Raw genomic sequence first — 21223 nt, forward strand, 5'->3', positions numbered from 1 at the left:
ATACACTGAGACCAGAGTTTATACTACTAATCCAATTAGAAAAACGAGGGGAGATTTTCCTTATGGAGCTAATTGAACACTAGAAACCCAGCGAGGTCCTCTGAGCAGTGGATTACCCCGGCTAATTACTCACACGGATTTGGCGGGGCATGATTTGTGGCAGGGACTAACACTGAAATTTGGCAAGGCTGGGATCGTCTCCCGCTAATTACCACCGTCTCCTTCATGGGGCGCACGCTGCCCATGATTTCCTGTTGGTGATAAAAATGGCATAAAACTCCCTTTCCGCACTAAAGTGATAAAAGTGAATTAGAGGCGCAGAGCCCAGGGATGAAGAAAGTAGTTAAGGCACTAGAAAGGGTATTTGTTTAATAAATATGTAATTCTGGCATGGATGTTCATCTCTTACAGAGAAATCCTGTGTCCGGGAGCAAACGTTCAATCTAACATTCGCGACCCACTTCGCCACCGACCATTGGCGCTAAGGATGGGGAGGGCGTGAACAGGCCGGCAATGGCACCCTCTCCTGAAGTGTGGGGACAGCACACGCGGGAAGCCAGGTCACCACCTAAGCTCCTCCACACAGAAGCCGACCGGCGAGCCCTGGAACGGGACCTGCCGGGAAGGCCAGCGGCCGTTCCCAAAGCCCTTGGCCCCCGCCCTTCTGCTGTGTTCTGGAATCATCCTGCCGGGTTTGGCTCCATTTCACAGAGCAGACCGCAAAGTGTCACCACACAAGAGCCAGGTGGGAAAACAGGTGCGGGGCGGGGGCGGGGGGTGGATTTCCAGCCCCGAGTCCCCCTCACCCGGGGTTTCACATCTTTAAAACACAAGCGGAGTCCACAGACCCACCTTCTCTGCCCCGTCCCCGGCCGGGCTCTTCCTGTCGGCGTGAAGCATGAGGGCGGGAGGGCGGGGCGCTCGGCTGCGCTCTCTGCTTTTATCTGTTGGACCAAAACAACTGTCATTAGCATCTCATTTGTCACGTCACTTTGGAAAACTAAACAAGGACAGAAAGTGGCCTTGAAAATTCAACTTGGCAGCCCACACTGCGCATCCCACAGCAAGGTCCCAGGGAAGGGCAGACTTGGGGGCCAGATGAGGCCCCTGCACCTCCATCCCACCTTCCTTAAGCTGCTGCAAACTTGGCTTCCTCGGCCACGTGTCCTGGCAAGGAGGCTGTGGGAAGGGGCCACACAGGCCGGGACCCCACACGGGGCCCCGCCACCTGTCCACGGTGGGCGTCCGCACCTGGAACCCTCAAGACTGCAGCCCTGGTGCAGCCAGCAGGGCAGCCTGTCCCGGAGCCCAGAGGTGGGTCAGTGTTGACCTCCGGGCCCCGGGGAGCCATGACCACCCCCAGGAGACATCGGCTGGGGCCTGGCAACACCAAATATAGGTCCATGTCCAGATCAGCCCCAAGGAAGGAACAGTCAAGCTTTCGCTGAACGGTCTGACCACACCTGAGTCACGAAAATTCTGACCTCAGGGCAGTGGGGATACCTTATTATCACTCGTGGGGATAAGCAGAGCCCCCGGACAGAGCTAACCTCTCCGGAACCTGTAAGGGTTACTCCCCAAAGTCCACCTTCCATCTAGGTGTGAGGAGCAGTGAGGAGCCTGGGCACCCAGCCCTCTGTGGGCTCCACGTGGGGCCGCCCACAGCAGCCCCAGCCCCACGGCACAGGCCGCACATCCACGCGGAGGGAGGAGCTAAACGTGCAAACCATGTCAGTAAATGAGGCATGGCCTGGGAAAGCCAAGGGGAAGACAAGTGTGACTCAGTTTACTGGGTGTCTCAGGAGCCTGGTGTTCTGGTTTGAAATCCCAGGACTACTCCATCAGTGTCTTCTGCTGCATGTGGGGACACCTCATCCTCATGTTAACGATGCCTGATCACCAGCGTCAGCATCAAAGCTGTGCCTGTCCACGATTCCTCCCGGGCTGCCCGCTCCGCTGCTTTACTCCATGGAGACCATTTGTGCCATGAAGACTCACGACCTAAACATCCAGCAACTTCAACATCTGCTTCTGGTGGAACGCACCATAGAGCAAGTGTCAGCGATTCAGTCAGATAGCGGACAGACTTTCCGGATGCTCTGCCCCACCCCACCCCTCCGAGGGGCCCAGGCTGGTAACAAGACGCCAGACCCCAGGGATCCCCATCTTGGCTTCAGCCCACAGCCCCTGGATCCCGCTGCCCACCACGTGCTTGAGACCGAGGGTGCCCAGGAGGCATCAGAGAAGTGGTTCTGGAGCCCCTGGCTCTTCTCCCCGCTGCAGCTGAGCAAACGGAACAGGAAGAGTGTGTGCACGGAAGGATGTCCAGACCAGCCAGAGACACGCGTGGGCCGGCGTCAGGGGGACCGTGGAGGACGGAGCCACAGAGGGTGGGTGGCTGCAGAAGCCACAAGTGCATTCTATAAGAAAGAAGGAGGCCGGCCATCGGGAACCCTGCCACGGCCTCGGGGAACAGCACGGAAGGCGCTCCAGAGCCGCCAGGCACGACCTCAGACTTGCGTTCCCTGCTGCACCAGGGAGGCCGAACTGAGATGAGCTGAGCCCACCCTCCTGCCTCCCGGCCGAGACCCAGCCCAAGGCAGGCCTAAGGGGCAGAAATGCATGGGCTTGGGCCAGAGTCCCACTCTTCGGGGATGGCCCTGGTCTCCACTGACGTGGTTCCTGCCCTGGGACCTGCTTTGTCGCTAGAAATGAGCAGATGGTGGCTTACTTCCTGCCTCCACCCGAGCCAGAGCCATTGGTCTGCATTTCCCGCAAACTTCAAGGGGCGGGGCAGGGAGCCCAGGAGGGTGTACCGTCACTCTCTGTGACGGACCCCGTGTCTGCCTGTGCCAGCCCCACGAAGATCACGGCCCCCGTGAGTGAGCACGCGTGTCAGGACCTTCTCCCGTACGGAGTGCGTAAGGAACGCACTCCGTAAAACCCGTGTTCCGAGACCTGGCGGCAGGGCTGCGGGCTCCTCCAGCTCATCTCAAACGAGAGTTGCCGCACTCAAGTTTATCCCCGATATATCCCCTCATTATCTTGAGGAGACATCTGACAAACTTTCTCTTATCGAGAATGGTTGATCCTGGTAAACAACAGCTGTTCAGATCTAGCTTTTGAGGCCAAAGCACTTGCACTGTCAGTGAGGATCCTCCCAAAGTCCTGAGTCACAGCCGTGGGCCACCAGGCTCCCCAGGACAGGTGCCAGTGCTCCCGGGACAGGTGCCAGGCTCCCCCGGACAGGTGTCGGTGCTCCCGGACAGGTGCCAGGCTCCCCCGGACAGGTGTCGGTGCTCCCGGACAGGTGCCAGGCTCCCCAGAACAGGTGCCGTGGAGGGCATGGCCTCTCCAGGAGCCCGTCGCTTCTGCTAACAGACACGGGTTCACAGCAGCCGCTGCACCTTGGACTCTCACGTGGAACGGGGTCGGCGTCCGGGCCGTCCCACTGTGGACCTGCTCGCTGCTTGGCTCTCTGTGGGCCACTTCTGGGGACAGCTCTGAGATGCTCAAGGACTCCTTGCTCTGGGTCTCTCCACAAAGCCCAATGATGTTGTCAGGAAAGGCTCCCTCAGGTGTCCAAGAGAGCAAATTGATGGAGGACTTTCTACAAGTCTGGATGTCCAGGGTGCAAAGGCAGCTAGGGCCACACGAAGTGTTCCAGGGTGGAGGGGGCCTGGGGGTCAGATCTTTCAGTGCCATCCACCTATCGATCACGCCCGGCGCCGCGATCTGAAGTGCTCTCAAATGGCCTGCAGTTCGATTTTGCTCCTGGCAGAGCTGAGAGGCCAGGGGCTCGGGAAAGGCTGCATGGAGGTCTGGAAGGAGGGAAGGCCTCTCTGCTGAAAATCACCACATCCATCACCTGACAAGCGCTGATGTGCATCCAGCCCAGTCCCGGGGCAGTGGGGGACACGCGGGAAAGTGACACAAGCAATTAGCTGGCTCTTCCCTCGAGTCCGTCAGGCTGACCCGAGGCCAGGACGCAGCAACAGCCCTGGGAAGGCGCGCAGGGGCCATAACTCAACCCCTTGAACAAATCAGGGCATCGGGCCACCGATCAAAGACGGCTCTGGGGCACACGATGAGGCAGCAGGTCTGGTGGGAACTGGACCCTCTGCTCAGTAAAGGCTGTGCTTCCATTGGACAAAGCACCAGGATTTTTCTTTAAACATTCAAAAAAAACTTTTTTTAATTATTAAAATGAACTGCAGACAAAAATACCTAATGTGTCAAAAAGGTAAGAGAAATATATCAGTATCTCCTACATCAAAGGAACATTCTACATTCCACCTAATTCTAATTCAGTAAATATTGACCTCCCTTGGTCCCAGTCTCCCCATCCATAAGATGAAATGATCTCTCAAGTTCCTCCAATTTGGGGATTCTAAAAGTCATCTCGGTACTGGGAACTATGTGGGGTATATCCCAAAGAAAGAGAAGTGACCTTGGGGGGCTGGTGAGAGAGTCTTGCAGGTTCCCATGGGGGAGAAGGGCCACCTCTGGAAAATGGATTAACCCCAAGGAAGTGGGCGGGGGAAAGAATTCACCGTTTCTATCCTGAAAGCCGGTAGTGACCTCAGATGGACGGCTCCTTTGGAACCAACCTCCTCTGATGGATTTGGAGTTAAATGGGAAATCTCCTCTGAGGCTAAGGGACCCCTGGCCCACCCACATCTCCCCCATGTGACCCTGACGGTGATTTCCCAGGGTGGCATGAGGTTGAAGGGAGGTTGTAGGTCCTCTGGCTGGTGCAGACCACGGGAGTATAGGAAGGGTTTACAAGGAGAATCCACAGCACGACCCCAGTGTGCACGCTGGCCTCAGCCTACAGCGTGCTGGAGGTTAACAGTGAGACAGGCTCCACGGATGGCCCGTCCCAGGGACACTGTGCCTGGAAACAGGTGTCTGTCCCCAGGGACCTCCATTCACGACAGGCCGGTGTAGACAGGTGAGTGTTAGCGGACAATCCTGGAGTCACGGGGGCTCCGTTTTCTGGGTTTGCCGGTGGGGCAACCCCCGTCCATATTTGAGTGTTCTCACCTCCAGGAACAGAGAATTTATCAGGAACGAGCAGATGTGTCTTAAGGGGATTTCCGAGCAGTGTTTTAACCTTGCACACCAACCCCCAAGTGCCATCTTGACATAATTTCCCAGACGCGTGGGCCGAGCAGGAACCATTATCTCATTTACACGGAAGAAAAACAGACCAGGTGAGTCATTTCCCAGGTTACAAAATAAACCATTAGGGAGGGTGGAAATTGTTTGTCAATTTAAGTGGCATCGAGCTCCCCTGAAAATCTGACAATAAAATCAAGAGAAAAATGCAATTTATGTCTCAGGTAATAAAAATGACACAGTCAGGCCTGCTGTACGCGGTTCTAAATGAGGCCTGGACAACACACTGGCTTTCAGTGTGCGCCTCCTGGGGACTAAAGCATCCAAGGGAGACTCCGTCCCTGGGAAAGCCGGGGTTCCAGTTCTCACGCTGCCCAGGGGTGAATCAGCAGGTGCTGCCGGTCGGGGCACCGACGGACAGACAGACAGAAAGAAGCAAGACACAGATTCCAGGGCTGAGAACAGGCGAAGCTGGGAGGGCTGGGGGGCCAGGGAGCCACAGCTCCGTCGATCCCTTTTCCGTCCGAGACCCCCGCATCCTATCCCTGCGACATCACTGAGGCCAAGGCCTGCTGGCCAGGAGGCTCCCAAAGGGCGGGACTGAGCAGACGGCCCCCCATTCTCCCCGCCAGGAAGGAGGAGGCGAGTGGTGAGCTCCTAGGGAGTCCTGCCACCTGGTGCCGGCTCAGGGGCCACAGCAGGGCCTGGCCGGCAGGGTGGCTGGGAGCAGAGGCGGCAAAGGCGGCTGGACATGAGGGTCACCCCCTCCCCCCACCAGGGGACGTGCAGGCTGGGTCCCCCGCCTTCTCCAGGGCGGCCGATGCAGTCCAGTAGCCGGACATCCGGGAGTGAGGCTGTTTCAACCTCGGTGAAGCCGAGGCTCTGAATGTCCACACGGACACGCAGTTACGGGGAGAGCCACGTCCTCATCTGAGAAGCCTAGCACGGGAGCCCCCAGCCCACGCACCAGCAACAGATGCAGAAATGCTGGTGGCCGTCGGCTGTGGGATAGAAAGACAGGACCCCTGCCTGGCGGTGGAGTCTCCCAGGAACGACGATCGCAAGCCTGCTCGGCGGGGGGAGCACAGCAGGTGTCGGAGGGGGCCCGGGGCCCGGGGGGGCATGTGAGGACCGGCCTTGTCCGGGCCCACCTCCCCACTCTCCACCCACCCCGGCAAAGGCTGGCCAATGAGGTCCCGGGGCACCTGCCAGAGCTCCCCTATAACTGAACAATATTTTCATGTCGATGGCAAATCATTCCTGAGTCCTTCCAAATTTTCCACGGACAGTGATTCCCCGAGTTGACAAGCTGCCGAGAGAACTCATTTTCTACCTGTTTGTAACATCCTGGATTTCGCTTTGCTGGAACAAAGGGTTTCAAAACACTGAGATTGGAGGGCGTGAGCTTGGCGTCCCCCACCAGAAAGCATCAGGTTCTGTGACACGCCCCCACTCCCGGACAGGGTTCTGCCCCCATCCCCAGCCAAGATCCCAGGCCAGGCCTTCCAGAATCTGCTGCTGGTCCGTCTGTGTTAACAAGGAGCTGATGTCACCGCTGGATAGAATGGCCTGGGGAGATGATGGGTCATCGTCCCCCGACTGTTCTAGAACCCGAACCTCTCCAGTTCTCTGATGAAGGCAGGTTTCCGATGGGGAGCGCTGACCTTACAATGGGGTTGCAGGAAGTCTGCGTGGAGCAGGGCAGGCTGAGGGACGCTCCCTCGTTCCAGCAGGGGTGGGCAGTGTCCTCCATGCCCAGCCCAGGGGCAGGGCAGGGGCTGCCCGGGAAACTGGCCCCAATGCTGTCCGCGGGGCTGTGAGCAGAGGAAGTGGGCAGCCAGGCACAGCGTCTGTGCAGGGAGTGACCAGTAGGGCTAGCATCCCAGTCCACCCCACCGACCCCATCAGCGTGTGTTCACTGAGTGACTGAATGAACTACAGGTGAGTCCCATGCGATTTCAAAAGATTCGTTCAACGTTAAGATTATCATCCACAAGTAGGGATAGCAAAGGCAACGGGGCCATCATCGTGAGTGAGACTGTTCTGAGCCCTGTCCGGTGTACGGTGGGCCCTGCCACACACCAGGACCAGGAAGAGGGGGCAGTGGGGCAGGGGGAGGCCAGGATGCAGAGGCGCCTGGAAGTGTCAACGGAGGTGAGGTAGGGACAGGAAGAGCGGGGGGAGAGGGACAGAGACGGGTCCCTGCAAACCTGCAAACATCATTAACACAGCTCCGTCCGGCTCCAGTGGAACGTGTTGCAAAAGTACAGCATTCAAGCCTTTCCAGAAAGCGTAAATCCATTTCACGGTGCCGGGCTGAGCAACCCGCAGCCCGCACCCTCGAAGCGGCCCGGGAGCAAGACCCGCGGAAAGCAGGGGTCACCTCCTCTCTCCCTGGACCCGGCGAGGCTCCGGAACGCGCACCCCACCCCGCGTGCTCGGCCGGCCTGGCCGTCGTGAAGGCACAGCTGGGCTGGTCACTGGGTGTGCCCTGGGGACGTGAGCGGCACTGGGGGCTCAGGTGCCCATCCGGAGGCAGACGCGCCCCCCCCCCCGCACACGCACACGCACGCACGCACACACACGTGCGCGAGGACAGAAGAGACTAGTAATAGGACTGCGATGGGCTGTTAGCCATCGCGGAAGATGAGCACGTTGGCCAGGATCCTCCGCTTAGCTAGGTTAGTCTCAGGTCTACACACGCCAGAGAGGAGAGGAAGAAAACCTGACGGGGGTCGCTACAAACGAACAAACAAAATGGCAGTGGTGACTTTTTCTGAAGGGGACACCAAAAGTAAGTTCTCTGTTGTAAAAATGATAAATGCTACGCACCACTTCCGAAACACAGACACCACCTTTGGAAACTGCCCGAAAGCGTTATCATTCCCCCTCCCGCAGTGGAAGCCCCTCTTCTGAGTCCAAGGGCACTTTATCATCTCCTCCAGCTGGGGTGCTCCCGCTTGCTGGCTGGGTCGTGGGAGGCGGTGCGGGGTCCCCTCGGAGCTGCATGTCCCCAAGACCCCCAGGAATGCCTGCTTCTGGGACGCCGAACAGGTGAACGGGTGAACAGGTGAAGGGCTCGGGGACATATTTCCACGAGGGTGCTGGCTGACGCCTCCCCTTCTGCACTGCAGGCTGACCCACACCTGTTTCTTTCAGTCTTCCGTGACACTTGCACCCCAAACAGTAGCCATCCAACCCCTCAGGCCCCTCAGGTCAAGTTACTTTCACTTGTTTCCTCTGGGAACAGACTGGGCCTGTGGCCACCTCTCACCTGACCGGCCAGTCCATCGTGGACAGCCACCCCTCCCCGCCCTCTCCTTCATCCCGAGCTGTTTCCACAAATCCTCAAGGTCTCCTTGGAGCCTTAACAAAACAGCTGCTTACAGAACCCGGGGTCAGAGGGGAGCCGGTTCTTACACGGTGACAGCACAGTTCGAGGACCCGCAACCCAAGCCCATGCACAGGCAGGGACCCACTGGGTCCCTGGGACTCCACCTCGGAGCTGACCTCTCTCAGGGAAGCCTCTTCGGGAAGCTGTTCGGAGCCTCTGCACCCTGGGCTCAGTGTGTCCTTTAACAGGATGATGAATCTAAAACAGGTCAACGGCATGAGTGATGTCCCAGGAGCTCAGTGGAGGTTTCCGGAGGCCAACGTAAGAATGGCAAAGCTCGCTGGTGGGAGGGCCTCGAAGTGGTTTTGGAAAAGGACAGTCTGGGTCTATAGCCTGCACATCTCTCTTTTCCATCAGCTAGGCCCCAGTGAAAGGGATGGAGAGATTCTCGGGGCTCTGGGGTGGTCCTTGAAAGGCTGGAAAGAGCCACTGATGGCTGAGCATGCTTCCCAGGCCTTGAGAGACAGTGGGGCTCCTTAACCTCAGAGCAGGACACCCTGCCCTAAAAGCTTCTCGTCTTGATTTGGAATCAGGCCGTAGAGACCTCCACCCTCCCTGGGCCTGGGACACCCCAGTCACTCTGTGCGGAAGCCCCCTGGGGGAGAACCCCCCGCCCCGCAGCCCAGGGTTGGCCTCCCTCGGGGGGCCCCCACACCCCTGCCAGGCACCACCTCAGCATAAACGCTCCCAGGGTGACTGGTTTTCCACACTCGATGGGTCTCTTTCATCAAGTTAAATAACAGAATCAACAGATGGGACTCCACTGTACACTCTAAAGAGCCACAAATTAATTGTTTAATGAGAAAACAAAGCAATTCTGATAGAGGCGCGCAAACACCGCATTGGACTCCAGTAATCCAGAGCTCATATGTGCTCCTGAGTGCACATTTACACCCCACAGCGACACACTCCCCCGCCCAGCCTCGCAGCCTGACCTCCAGCAGGTGGATGTCAGGCACACGGGGTGGCTGGGGCTCCTGTGAACGCACTCCCCCTGGCTCCGGGGAAACCACGCAGGTCTGTGCAGGGCAGGAGGTGAGCTGGCCACCTGGCCACTGAGCAGCACCCGGGGGGTAAGGACGCTGTTTCCTCCTCCGGCGCAAAATGAGAGACCAAGCCATGCTTACAGGCAGGCTTGGCTTGAGTGATAAACATGGAAACATCAAAATGCGTATTATTTAAGTCGGTTTTTAAACTTTTCTTTTAATTCGAGAATGCGCTAACCAGGGGCATGAAGAAGCTGCCCCTCTGAGTGGGGCGCACTGTGACCTGGAGAGCACGGGCCCTCCCTCCCTCAGAGGACCCCGGCAGCCTGGGGTTCGCCCTGTGGCGACGCCTCCAAACTCCTGACCCTGGAAAGTTCAGACAAAGCCCCACCCACTGATGGGACCACCAGGGACAGCTGGGGGCGAGGGTTCCCAGCAGTTTCATCCAGTCCTAGGTTACTGAGCAAGGACCACAGATTTTATTTGATTTTGGTTTTGAGGTTGGTAACAACTGTGCTAATCTAGAATCTACAGCAAGTGGGCAGAACCTTAAACAACAGGTGATAGTTTTGTCACATGGACGACTATGGGATGGTCTTTCCCTGAGGTCAGGGCCCATGCACCCCTTCTGGTCCTGCTGCAGACAGGTGAGCATTTCCATCTCTGAGCCCTGGACAATAGTCCTCCCCAAAGACAAAGGGTTTACAGCTGTTTCTTCCTTTTTTGCCCAGAAGTATGTGCCGAGCACTGTCCTGCTCTTGCTCGGCGTGAGACGTGAGGGGCTTGAGAGAGAGAAAGGCAAAGTGTGAGGCCGGCGTGAGTTTCGGCAGCTAGCAGCGATCCGGCGAGCAGCCACACTGCAGCATGGGGCCGCTGGATGAGGCCAGGCCAGGCCCCTCTGCAGTGGGGCGGGCGACTTGCTCACATAAGGACCAAGGAGAGAGTCTCCAGGACATGACACTGAGACCCCAAAGACGGGAAGGGATGGGGACAAGGGGCCGGAAACGTCATATGGAGATGAGGATGAGCAGGTGCAAAGTCCCAGAACTCAGATAGCCCTGACCCAGCTCCAAGGCCAGGGCTGGGGGAGCCGGGGCCGGGGTGGGGGGGGGGGGGCCGGGGCCAGGGGGGCCGGGGCTGGGGGCCGGGGAGGGAAGCTGGGGCCAGCGGGGAGCCAAGCAGCAGCTGCCTTCCCTGCATTTGGACGTTCAGGGAGCAGCCAAGATGGAAAATGTGCAGACAATGACGTGCGGCCTTGCCAATATTAACAATACTAGTCATGATGCATTACATGCAGTATCGCAATGTTGCATACACGTGATAAAAGGGACTAAACTTTATTTTCACACTGAAAATTTTTTTCAAGGCCCCTAATTACTGTTACTAAGATTTCATAGAGAAAGGAATCTCAGGAGGGGCCTATAATACCTTAGGTGCATTCTGACAAAGCTGAAATTAAGTCTTGCAGCCTCAGAGTTCAAATATTATCTTAGCAGTTTGGTTATGTTAGCATGAGTATTCACGGCTTCAGACTTTAAAACATCTCCAAAGTACCTTTTCATAAGCTTTAGTTACATATGGAAGAGAAATGCATGATTAAATATATTCACATTTTAAATTACATCATTAAATTTTATCAAATAGGAATATTTTTGTGAAAGAATGGGATTCAGTATTAAAGCAATTATAATATAACAGGGAGGTTATGAAACCCATATTTCTGGAGCAGGAATTATGACCCCTGAGTCTGTTGGCTTCAAGGGGAGTTGTGTAGCTGGGTCTCTGGGTTCAAGAGCACCCCCTGGCTGCATTCTCGTGAGGGCAACTTTAGGGCTCAGGCCAAGAAGGGCACAGTGCCCCACTGCCCCATGGAACTGAGCCAGTCTGGGGGCTCCCCGATGCTGCTCGGGTCTGCCCAGTTGAGACATACCCTCCAGTCCTCCAGCCCCCACCACGGAGCCCCAGCCTGGGAGGAAGGGGCTGCAGAGGGGCTCATGGAGGGTCCCCCCGCTCCCTTCACCTGGTCTAGGGCAGTCACTGCCCCTCGGGGACCAGACTGGAGAGGGGCTCAGCAGCTGGGGGGGGGCGGGAATCCAGCTCAGCTGGACCGCTTCCTACCCCCGAAGTATGGGGATGATGGGTTTGGGGCAGGCCACCGCAGAATGCGGATTATTTCCAGCTCAAGACCATTAGGGCCCAGCCGACAAGAACAGCATTCTACCTCCCCCTATTGCCTTTGCCTTCCTTAGAGTTTACGTAGGAGGCCCGTAAGGGGAAGAGAGCTCTCACCAAAGATAACAACTTTTAAAATAAGAAAGACTTCTAGAACATTTGCTGCTCCCACCTCCTGTGAATCATCTCCTGACCTTGGGAGCTGGACCCCAACCCTTTCCCCTTAGCTCAGGAGGGCAGGTAAGCCTCCCTGCCTGACAGTCCAGGAGCCCTTTATTTCTTTGTGGGACTCCAGCACGAATGTAATTAAATTTGTTTTCCTCCTGTTAATATATCTTATGCAAATCGAATTATCATTTCAGCCAAAGAACGTGGAAGGGAAGAAGGGACAAGTCTTCATCCCTACAGGGACAATCGCTTCCTTCTCTGAGTTTCAGGTGTCCCAACAAAATGGGACAAACGACGCCTGTAGCTCACACTATAGGTGGGGGGGCATGTCTTCCTCACAGGCCCAGGAGCTTGGAGTCCCCGGCCAGGGTGCCGGCCTCGTGGGATTCTGGGGAGAGCCTCGGCCTGGCCTGCAGATGCTGCCTCCTCACTGCACCTTCCCACGGGCAGGAAGAGCACGCTTGGTCCTCTTCTTACAAGGGCCCCCTCTCATGACCACATCTAAACATCATGACCCCCCCACGGCTCTGCCTCCAAATACCGTCACATTGCCAGCTAGGGCTTCAACACATGACTTTGGGGAACACGGGCATTCGGTCCATAACAAGACTACACGGAAGATTCTGGCTATGGGCAGTGCTATGCACAGTATCTACCACAGCAGGTGCGCACGGAATGGGATTCTAGCAGTTTCCAGGGCAAAATCATCTGAAACCAGCTTTATCCACCGGGGAGACTCTGCCTGGGGGCGAGCAAGCGCAGAGGACCCCTGTGGGTCAGGAGCAGAGGGCTCTCTGGCTCACTACTCTCCCCAAGCGCAAACTCAGGCCCCCCGGGTCCAGTCACCTTCTTTGACAGGCGCAGCCTCATCGTCTAGGTGGGGCTTCCAGAACATTGTGCTAGCAATGATTCTAGCATGACGCGTTTAAGGGAAACACTGCTTCCCAATATATTGGGAAAGACGATTCATTCCTCCTGAAGCATCCTCGCTGTACTCAAGTGTAGCTGTAAATCGGGACGCAGAAAGTGGCACGACTCGGCTGCGGCAGAGGGTCCAAGTGCATCTGTGTGCAGGTGCCTGCATTTCCAGGCTTTAATCAAGCCACCTGCTGAATGTTCTAGACCCTTCCACTCGTCCCAGGTCCCCTGTGAGCAGACGTAAGAGACAAAATTCTGAAGAATTTTCTCCTGTGTCCTAATAAATGCGTCTGGCACTGTCCTCTTATGGCAGAGATGAAACATATATCGGTCTATCACATCATAAGGATGGTGTAGGGGCTGCCCGCCCTGCCCAGCATCTTTCCGGCCCCTGCACCCCTAGGGGCTTGGCACCAGCTGGACCTCATTACCTACCTAAGTTGAAAGGAACAGCATCTATTATAAAAATTCTCTTAGCTATAAATCATGATTCGTGATAAATTCATCCTACCCCAACTCATTTGCATTATTTAAATGAACAGACACTTATACAAGGGTATATGCCCAGTGCCCAAAAGTGTACTTGTGTTTCCTGTAACTCTATGTGATTAAAACGAAAGGTGATGCTAACAGACCCATCCTCTGCAGCCACACATCGGACTGCGGTGGCCTTTTGATTCCTACACCTGCATCCTGGCACGTGTCATCTGCTTGCTCTCTGAAGAGCCCATAATGAGTCAGTTCTGACTTTTTGCAGGCCAATCTATATGAAAATGCAGTCCTCGCCTAGCTGATATATTTTCACATTTAGATGTAATAAAATTAACAGTGCAGTTCTCATTTCAGTTGATGAAATTAACTCAGACTTTTTAAAAAAATCCAACTTCCTTCAGTTATTTTCTTTATTTTCAAAAGGAAAGTTATTCCAGTCATTTGATACAAATGGCTTTAATTAGTTTAAGGCAAACATAACCTTTAACGAATACAGGCTTGGGATCCCTAGTCTGTGTGCTAAGGGATACAGAACAGTGCTGTTTTCACACATTGATTTGTAATGTCAGCCTGCACAATCTGATTTGGTTTGGCTTCAGAGTAAACCACCCCTCACCCGAAAGAATAATCCCTCTGCTGAGGCCATCAAGAAGCCAGCCCATCCCCACGTACACAAACGCATCATTACAACATAGGCAGGTGCATTTTGTGCAATGCCAGGGAGCAGGAGACCCAACACGTCCATATGCTGTGTATTGTGTTTGATATACTGCCCAAGATGGAGGCTTGGGCTGGCTTGGAGGATGGCAGACGTGTTCTAAGGAACGTGCATTTTTAATGACTCCTTCTTGTAAAGGTATTAAAAATTAAAAACAGTTAATCCTACATTTACCATGAAACACCTAGTAAAAAGAAACCCTTTGTTTCAGAATTACTCCAGTGGAGGTTCTTGTCTTGGGTTTACCTTTTACCCGGTCTACTGAGCTGGGTACCGCCCGTGTCAGCTCCGTGTCACCTAGAATCAGAGTCTCTGTGCGTCAACCACACATCTAGTGCGGATCTGATCCAATGCCCTTCAGTAGCACCGCGAATCCCATTCCTTTCCCATCAGTATCTGGTTCCCCAGGAGCCCCCCCACTGCCTAAACCCCTTCCCCAGAACAATGCCGCTTCGGACAACTGCTCGATCTGGAATATCTTCTCCACCCCTCCCTCACACAGCTCAGGGCTCATCTCCCTGCGACCGTCCGCGACTCTCCACGTGAGCACAACAGCCTGGCTCTGCCCTCCACTCTGTCCAATATTCCTGTCTTTACAGATCGTAGTCAATTGTTGGCTGATGAATCTCTCCTTGGAAGATAAACGCCTTCGAGGTGGAAACCTGTCTCCAGCATTTCTGTCCGCCATGCACCTGCACAGGCCCAGGGTTCAGTGGGGATCCCCCAACCCCTTTAGCCAAAGTCACTTTTCCACCTCGGTGAGGATTCCTCCTCTCTGCCTCTGGGCAGGCCGAGCCATGGGCTTCTCCAGCTCACCGCACTGGGTCTGTCCCAATGTTACTATTTCCTGGAATTTGTCTGCCTTCCCGCCTGACAGTCCTCCATGCATTAGAAAGTGTGATCCTCAGCAAAGCCTTCACGCCGGCTCTTGCTTGGGGTAAAGATCTTATTGTCCTGTGTTCTCCACTATATATATTTCTGTTCTAGCATATCACATTCAGATGACTCATCTCATGTCTGTGAGCTCCCGGAAAACAGAAGCCGTGTCTTTTAATCTTTAAATCTATTTTAAATAAACTATGTGATCGACACAAAATAGATGCTGAATGAATGTTGGATGGCTGATTAAATGTATATTTGCTCAAATGAATGAACAACCATCCCCTGGAAGAGATAAGTGGGCTTATCAATGTGCCCCCTCCCATGTGCAGAGCCGTCAGACAAAAGAGAAACAAATCAGCAAATAAACAAGAAGCTGGACACACTGTCTGGCAGAAGCTGAGGCAGCTAGTGTGGGGATTTTCCATTCTGGAGCAAAATCCTCCATCCCAATCACTGAAGGGCCCGACCAGCAAACGGCCAGCACCCAGCACACCTGACCTCGAGGCAGACCTGTCCCTGGAGGCTCTACACGGATACAGAAATCATAGTCAGCTTTCTACTGGCTGATCCTGAAGTGTGAATGGGCAGCTCAGGGCTGCCAGACACCTGAGCACGTCTGCAGCACAACATAACAAGGCCAACTGTAGGACACGGGGCGGTGAACGGCAGCGGGCCTCTCATAATGGAGAGGAACGTGTAAAATAATCAGAAAGCATAGCTAATTTCTAGGAAAAAATACATAAAATATATAATACACATTAAATCATATTATATATATATATTCCCTAGTATATTTACATATACTCATATTTCCCAGAGCTCTGTCTTATTACTCTCTAGCTTATATATAAAATACATAATGAATTTACATTACTATATGTATATATACGTTTGAAAGACAACATCGGGGCACCTGGGTGGCTCAGTGGGTTAAGGGTCCGACTCTTGGTTTTGGCTCAGGTCACGATTTCAGGGTAGTGAGATCGAACCCCATGTCAGGCTCCCTGCTGGGCGTGGAGTCAGCTTGAAATTCTCCCTCTCCCTCTGCCCCTCCCCACCCCCACTCACACACACCCTCTCTCTCCCTAAGAAAGAAAAAAAAGAAAAAGAAGAGAAAGATACCATCAAATATCTCAAAATAGAGAAGAATGTGATAAAAATTTTCAAAACATAGAGATGTGACCTCGGGTTTGGCAGTGGATTCTTGGCTATGACACCAAAAACACGAGCAGCCAAAGAAAAAATAGATAAATTGTACCTTTTCTAAAATGAAAAATTTTTCTGCATCAAAGGACAATATTAAGAAAGTGAAAAGACCCACAAAATGGCAGAAAATATTTCCAAATCATTTATCTGAAAAAGGGTTAGCATTCAGAATACACAAAGAACTATAACAACGTAATAAGAAGACAAACAACCCAATTAAAACATGATTTGCTCAGAAGGCTCTAGACCCGCCTGACACTCTGCACTGAGTGCCCCACAAGGGTCCTTCCCCTGGCAGCCCACTCCCTCCCTCCATTCCAACACGCGACCGGGGAAGGCCACCAGAGACACCCCCTTTGGCTCCAAGGGTAACTGGGAAGGGCAGGCCAAAGCACCCTGGACGGAGGACACAGGAGTCTCTCGATACAGTGACCTCAGTGATGGGGCATGCCAGTCAAGGACGCCACCAGCCCCACCCCAGCTCCCTGTGCAGGAGGCTCTGAGGAAAGGGCAGGGGTAGTGATGAAATGAGCAGCAGATATCTGTGAGGGGGCTGTGTGACCTCAGAGTCCAGGAGAGCTCATCCAGAGCGGTCCCGGACACTCCCATTGTCTGGGACACACAATGGAAGTCCAGGTGGCCCAGCGGGAGCATTCGGTTTGGTGTTCCGCTCTGCTGAGATTCAACCCAATGGCCTCATTAAGGACTGGCCCCGTCCCCGTCCCACAATACTCCTGCCCTGTGCGGGATGTTTGCAAGGGGGGCATCTCCCCTGCTTTTTGTCCACTCCACTGCAAGAAAACCAAGGCCGAGATCATCTGCCCCTTGCTGGCAGCAGAGCCTCCTTGGTCCTCTCTTCAGCCTGGAATTTCTCAGCCTCCTGCAGACCCCTTCACTACCTGCCAGGGACAAAACAGCTCTGTGTGGGATGTTTGGGCCACTTGCTTCTGGGCAAGAGCTCCCTGGTGGGCCCAGGCGGCACCCCTACTGAGCGCTTGGTCCCCCCACATTGGGTCAAGTAGGGTGAGCAGTCAGAAGAAAGAGACCCGCAAGGTCTCCAGCAGAGGGGAGCCCCTGTGTGCCGCACAACCACTGCTCCTTCCCTGGCTAGTCTCCGGCCTGATGGAAGGGGATCAATCTGGAAGTGAGTACGCACAGTCTGTATCCTGAGGTGCTCCTCTCCTCCCAATAGACAGTCTCTCCTCTGCTCTGTCCCCAGCACATGCCGCCACCGCCCACCCCTGGTGCAATTAGAGCCATGAGCACCCGGCTTTTGACAAGAAGATGGAGGGCTTCGCCGTCCTGGCGGTTAATTGGCGGTGTTATTTATGAGTGTTGAATGCTCGTGGAGTTCCCTGGCTGTTTCTGATGCAATTAGTTTCATTGATGGCAAGGTTTATGAGTTGAAATAGTGGGAATCAAAGGACCACCTGATACAATAGAACACAATAAAAATGAGCATGCTCGGCTAGTTTCCATGCAGAACACCTAGAAAATGGGTTTCAAAGTTTTTACAGGGAGATAAAAGATCCCTCTGGCTTGCTCAATTACTTTATCCACACTGGAAACATAGAGACCACAGTCAGAGGGCAATGAGCTTCGGAAATAAAAGGCAAATTTTACTTGTAGGCTGCCCCAACATCTTAGTATTGCAAAAACAAATCTGAATTTCTATATTTCAATGACTCCTACACTCAGTAATGGGCACATAATTAATTCAGAATAATTATTACAGAAAATTCAAAAGATGCTTCACACCAATGTTTCAATAGATCTGACTATGGGTGTTTTGCCTGCGACAGTTATGCAGGTACATGGGACCTGACTCCGTAACTTTCTTTTTAAATCAACTTAAATGTTAATAGATAATATGCCCAATGAGTAGTTATTCAGATTCCAAAAAAATACAGAAGAATATAACGTGAAATATCTCCCTCCGCTCCTAAACCCACACACAGAACGCTCTTTGGAATTGATGAATGTTAGCCTCTCCGTGAGCCTCTCCGACATTCTGTGCATCTACACGAATCTGAGGATGCACGCTTTCTTTTCTGTACATAGATGTACCGTAATATATATTTGCATTGTGCCTTTTCTCTTAAATTTAATCATGTAACTTTGAGACCCAGGTAAAGAAAGTCTGCATTGTCCTTTTTAACAGCTCTGAATATCCACTGTACGGACGACCAGAGTTTGCAGAACCCCCCTCCGCATTTTCTAGGTGTTCTGCCAGGGAATGAGCAGAGCACGCTCATTTTTTGTGTGTTCCATTGTATGGACATGAAGATTTTTCTAGTCTTTTGCTCTTACAGCTGTTACTGCCACAAGCAGCCCTATGTCCCTGTCACCTGCCCCCCAGCAGTTCAGGTGAAGGTAAAGCCCTGTAGGAGAGTGGCTGGGTAGGAAGCTACAGTCTCTGTAATTATGGTTTTGTTGTTGCTGAACTGGCCATCCCATTTCTAATTTTAATTAGTGACCACACCTACCCCCCCTCCCTGGGGGAGTGCCCGGCTTCTGGCTCCTGGCCACGCTATGGGCATTAAGCATTGCCTAGGACCAATCTGAGAGGTGGTGCTTGTCTTAAGAGAGATCGCTTTCCTTTGGGCTCCTCCATTGAACACATGTTTACTGAGAGCCTACTGTGTGCCAGGCACTGTTCTTGGCCCAGGGGAGTACACGGGGAACACAATAGGTGAAATTTCCTGTGCCCCGGAATGTCCATTCTGATGAAGACAGACCCAGTGTCACTATGACTGCAAGAAGCACCTTCCCAGAGCTGAAAAAGGTCTCTGTGCGTATCTTCTCTTCCGTGAACTATATGACCGTGACTTCTGCTTATTTTCCCTCTGGATTGGGGATCTTTGTCTTACAGATTCACAGAACCCTTCTGGCTGGGAAAGGGATGGGAAAATGCTGTCCTCCTTTTAGTTTCATTATGATGGTGGTTTCTATGGCCCACAGTTTTATTTCTAAGGGGTCAGATTTTCAAGTCTTTCCGTGTAGAGCTTCTGGGTTTTTGCTGTACTGGGAAAGAGCCTCCTCACCAACAGCACGTAATTAATTCTTGCCTATCATTGTCGGCTCCACCTGAACTTCATCTGATGAAGGCGTGAGGCAGGGATGCACATCCGTAATCCACCTGGTGGCTTCTCGGCGCCATTTTCCTGATGATCCACATCAGCCCTTGATTTGAGATGCCTCCTTCATCACATACCAAGTCCCTGCAGGGAGTGGAGTCCATTCCCAGACACAGACACATAGGCACTTACTTACATACTGATGTAACATTTCTGCACACACACACACACACATGCTATTTTAAGATCAAAGAGCAAAGAAAGTTGATGGTAGATTCGGGCAGACGATGCACGTGTGTTACTAAATCTGACCCCCCTACATTTTCATCACTCCTCTTGCTGAGGTCCCTAAGAGCAGCACAGACCCCAGGAGCCAGGCCCCTCTGCTATCTGCAGATCCTGTCTCTGTCCCGCTGGTTCAGGCCATGTTTCAGGTTTAAGCACACTTGGGACTCACTCCGACAAGCATAGGGACAGTGGGGAAATGGGGAACAGGTGCATACTCTTGTCACATTAGCAAACCTCCCAGGAGCCTGGAACCGTGAACAGAAAGCCTGAACCACAGCCTGTCCGTTGTCCTCACTTGGCAAGTGTGTATGGCTGTCTTCCGTCTTCCTCGCATGGGGGTGCCTCAGTGCTCAGAAACCACAGACTGGGATGCCAACAGAAAGTCCTATCATCCGAAAGCTTAGGACCCCATGGGGATAGCCAGAACCCAGCTTATGAAATCAAACTCAACCTGATTTTGAGCTGTGTCGGGAATCCTTTCCTGAGATGGGCCATGGGAATGTCGGCTTATTTCTCGCGACGTTCTCCTGACGGTCTTCCCAGCTCCGCTCCTCTAAGAGCTTCCGTGGGGGTGTGGGGGCACAGGACCAAGACAGAACCCCCTGCCTGGGTCTGGGGCGCCCATCAGCAGAGGCTGTGGTTCCGCCCACACCCCCGAAGCTATACACAGGCAGACACACTTGCCGGGTGCAGCGTTGCCAAGGGGCTCTGCCCAATGGCACAGGCATTCCATAACTTCTGCGCGTGGTCCTGTGGGGTTACCATGGGAAGTCATGGCCACGTGTGGTGTGTGTGTGTCACATACATGCTGCCTTATGGAGTAGACTCAGATAGGACTAGTTGTTGTTAGAATGAATCCTCATCTTACAGCTGGACACATCTGACGAGTGAAAGAAGTTCTCATCCACTTGCTTGCAACCTGGTCCCACGCACCTGGGCCCCCACATGCTCCGCCGTACCAGCCGCAGCAGGACAGAGGTGAGAGCAGAGGAGGAAGTTGTACCTGCCTGGGAGCTGGGTCCACCTGGCGTGGCTGGCCCTGCCCTGCTGGAAGGGGGCAGTGGGCTACGGAAAGGTATCCCTGCTGCACCTGCCCAACTAAAAGAAATCGCCCTTCCCTTCCCCACACTGCATCCTGAGTGCCCATGAGCACTCCACCCCGACCTCGCAGAAGGAGCCGCGACCAGGTGGCAGGGAGACCACACACAGCAGTCGTAATGGGTCACAGTCCAGCATCTTGGCAGACTTGGCGCGAACACACTGTCATGCAGACACAGGTGTCAGCAGCTCCTTCCTGGAGTGTTGGCTTCACTCTCGTGTCTGTAAGCCCATCACTGAAGCCCTGGGACTGTCTGCCTTGATATTTTAACATACCATCTCCATGCTTCCAAAGCTCTTCACGAGCACAATTTTAATAACTGTCTCCTCTCTCAACAGAAGTATAGATTGCAATTTGCTCAGTCCCTGCAGTTGGGCACTTAGACTTTTATTATTTTTGATTGCCCTATTTTAAACTATATTCTGTGGCATGTCGTTATGCTCTCCCCCTGCCCATCGTGGGCCCGTAATCATGCTCTAAGCTTTCAGCTGCTATTTCAAGCTTGAGATCGACTGGTCACTTTGCTATGGAGCCTGACCCCTACCTCACCCCACATCCAGGCATGCCCTGTGCTGGGAGAACTCCCGCCAGCCCCTCGTGTGAGGAAAAACGTGTCACAGAAGTTAAGAAGATGCCCCCGCCCCGGGGCCAGGAGGGGAGTGGTGGGTTCAACCAGGTCCCATGAGCTGCAGCCCCATGTGG

At 53.7% G+C, this 21223-nt stretch overlaps 1 protein-coding gene across 1 annotated transcript in view; it reads right to left on the bottom strand.

Moving 5' to 3' along the window:
* The window catches only part of TCERG1L (transcription elongation regulator 1 like), a 191613-nt gene that overhangs the window by 61768 nt on the left and 108622 nt on the right, over positions 1–21223 (bottom strand). Inside the window, exon 5 of the mRNA XM_027596504.2 lies at positions 853–944. Within this exon, the coding sequence (XP_027452305.2) occupies positions 853–944 (92 nt within the window). The remainder of the gene's footprint in view (positions 1–852; positions 945–21223) is intronic.

Source organism: Zalophus californianus, chromosome 15 (genome assembly GCF_009762305.2).
Source record: "Zalophus californianus isolate mZalCal1 chromosome 15, mZalCal1.pri.v2, whole genome shotgun sequence".
Lineage (NCBI taxonomy): Eukaryota > Metazoa > Chordata > Mammalia > Carnivora > Otariidae > Zalophus > Zalophus californianus.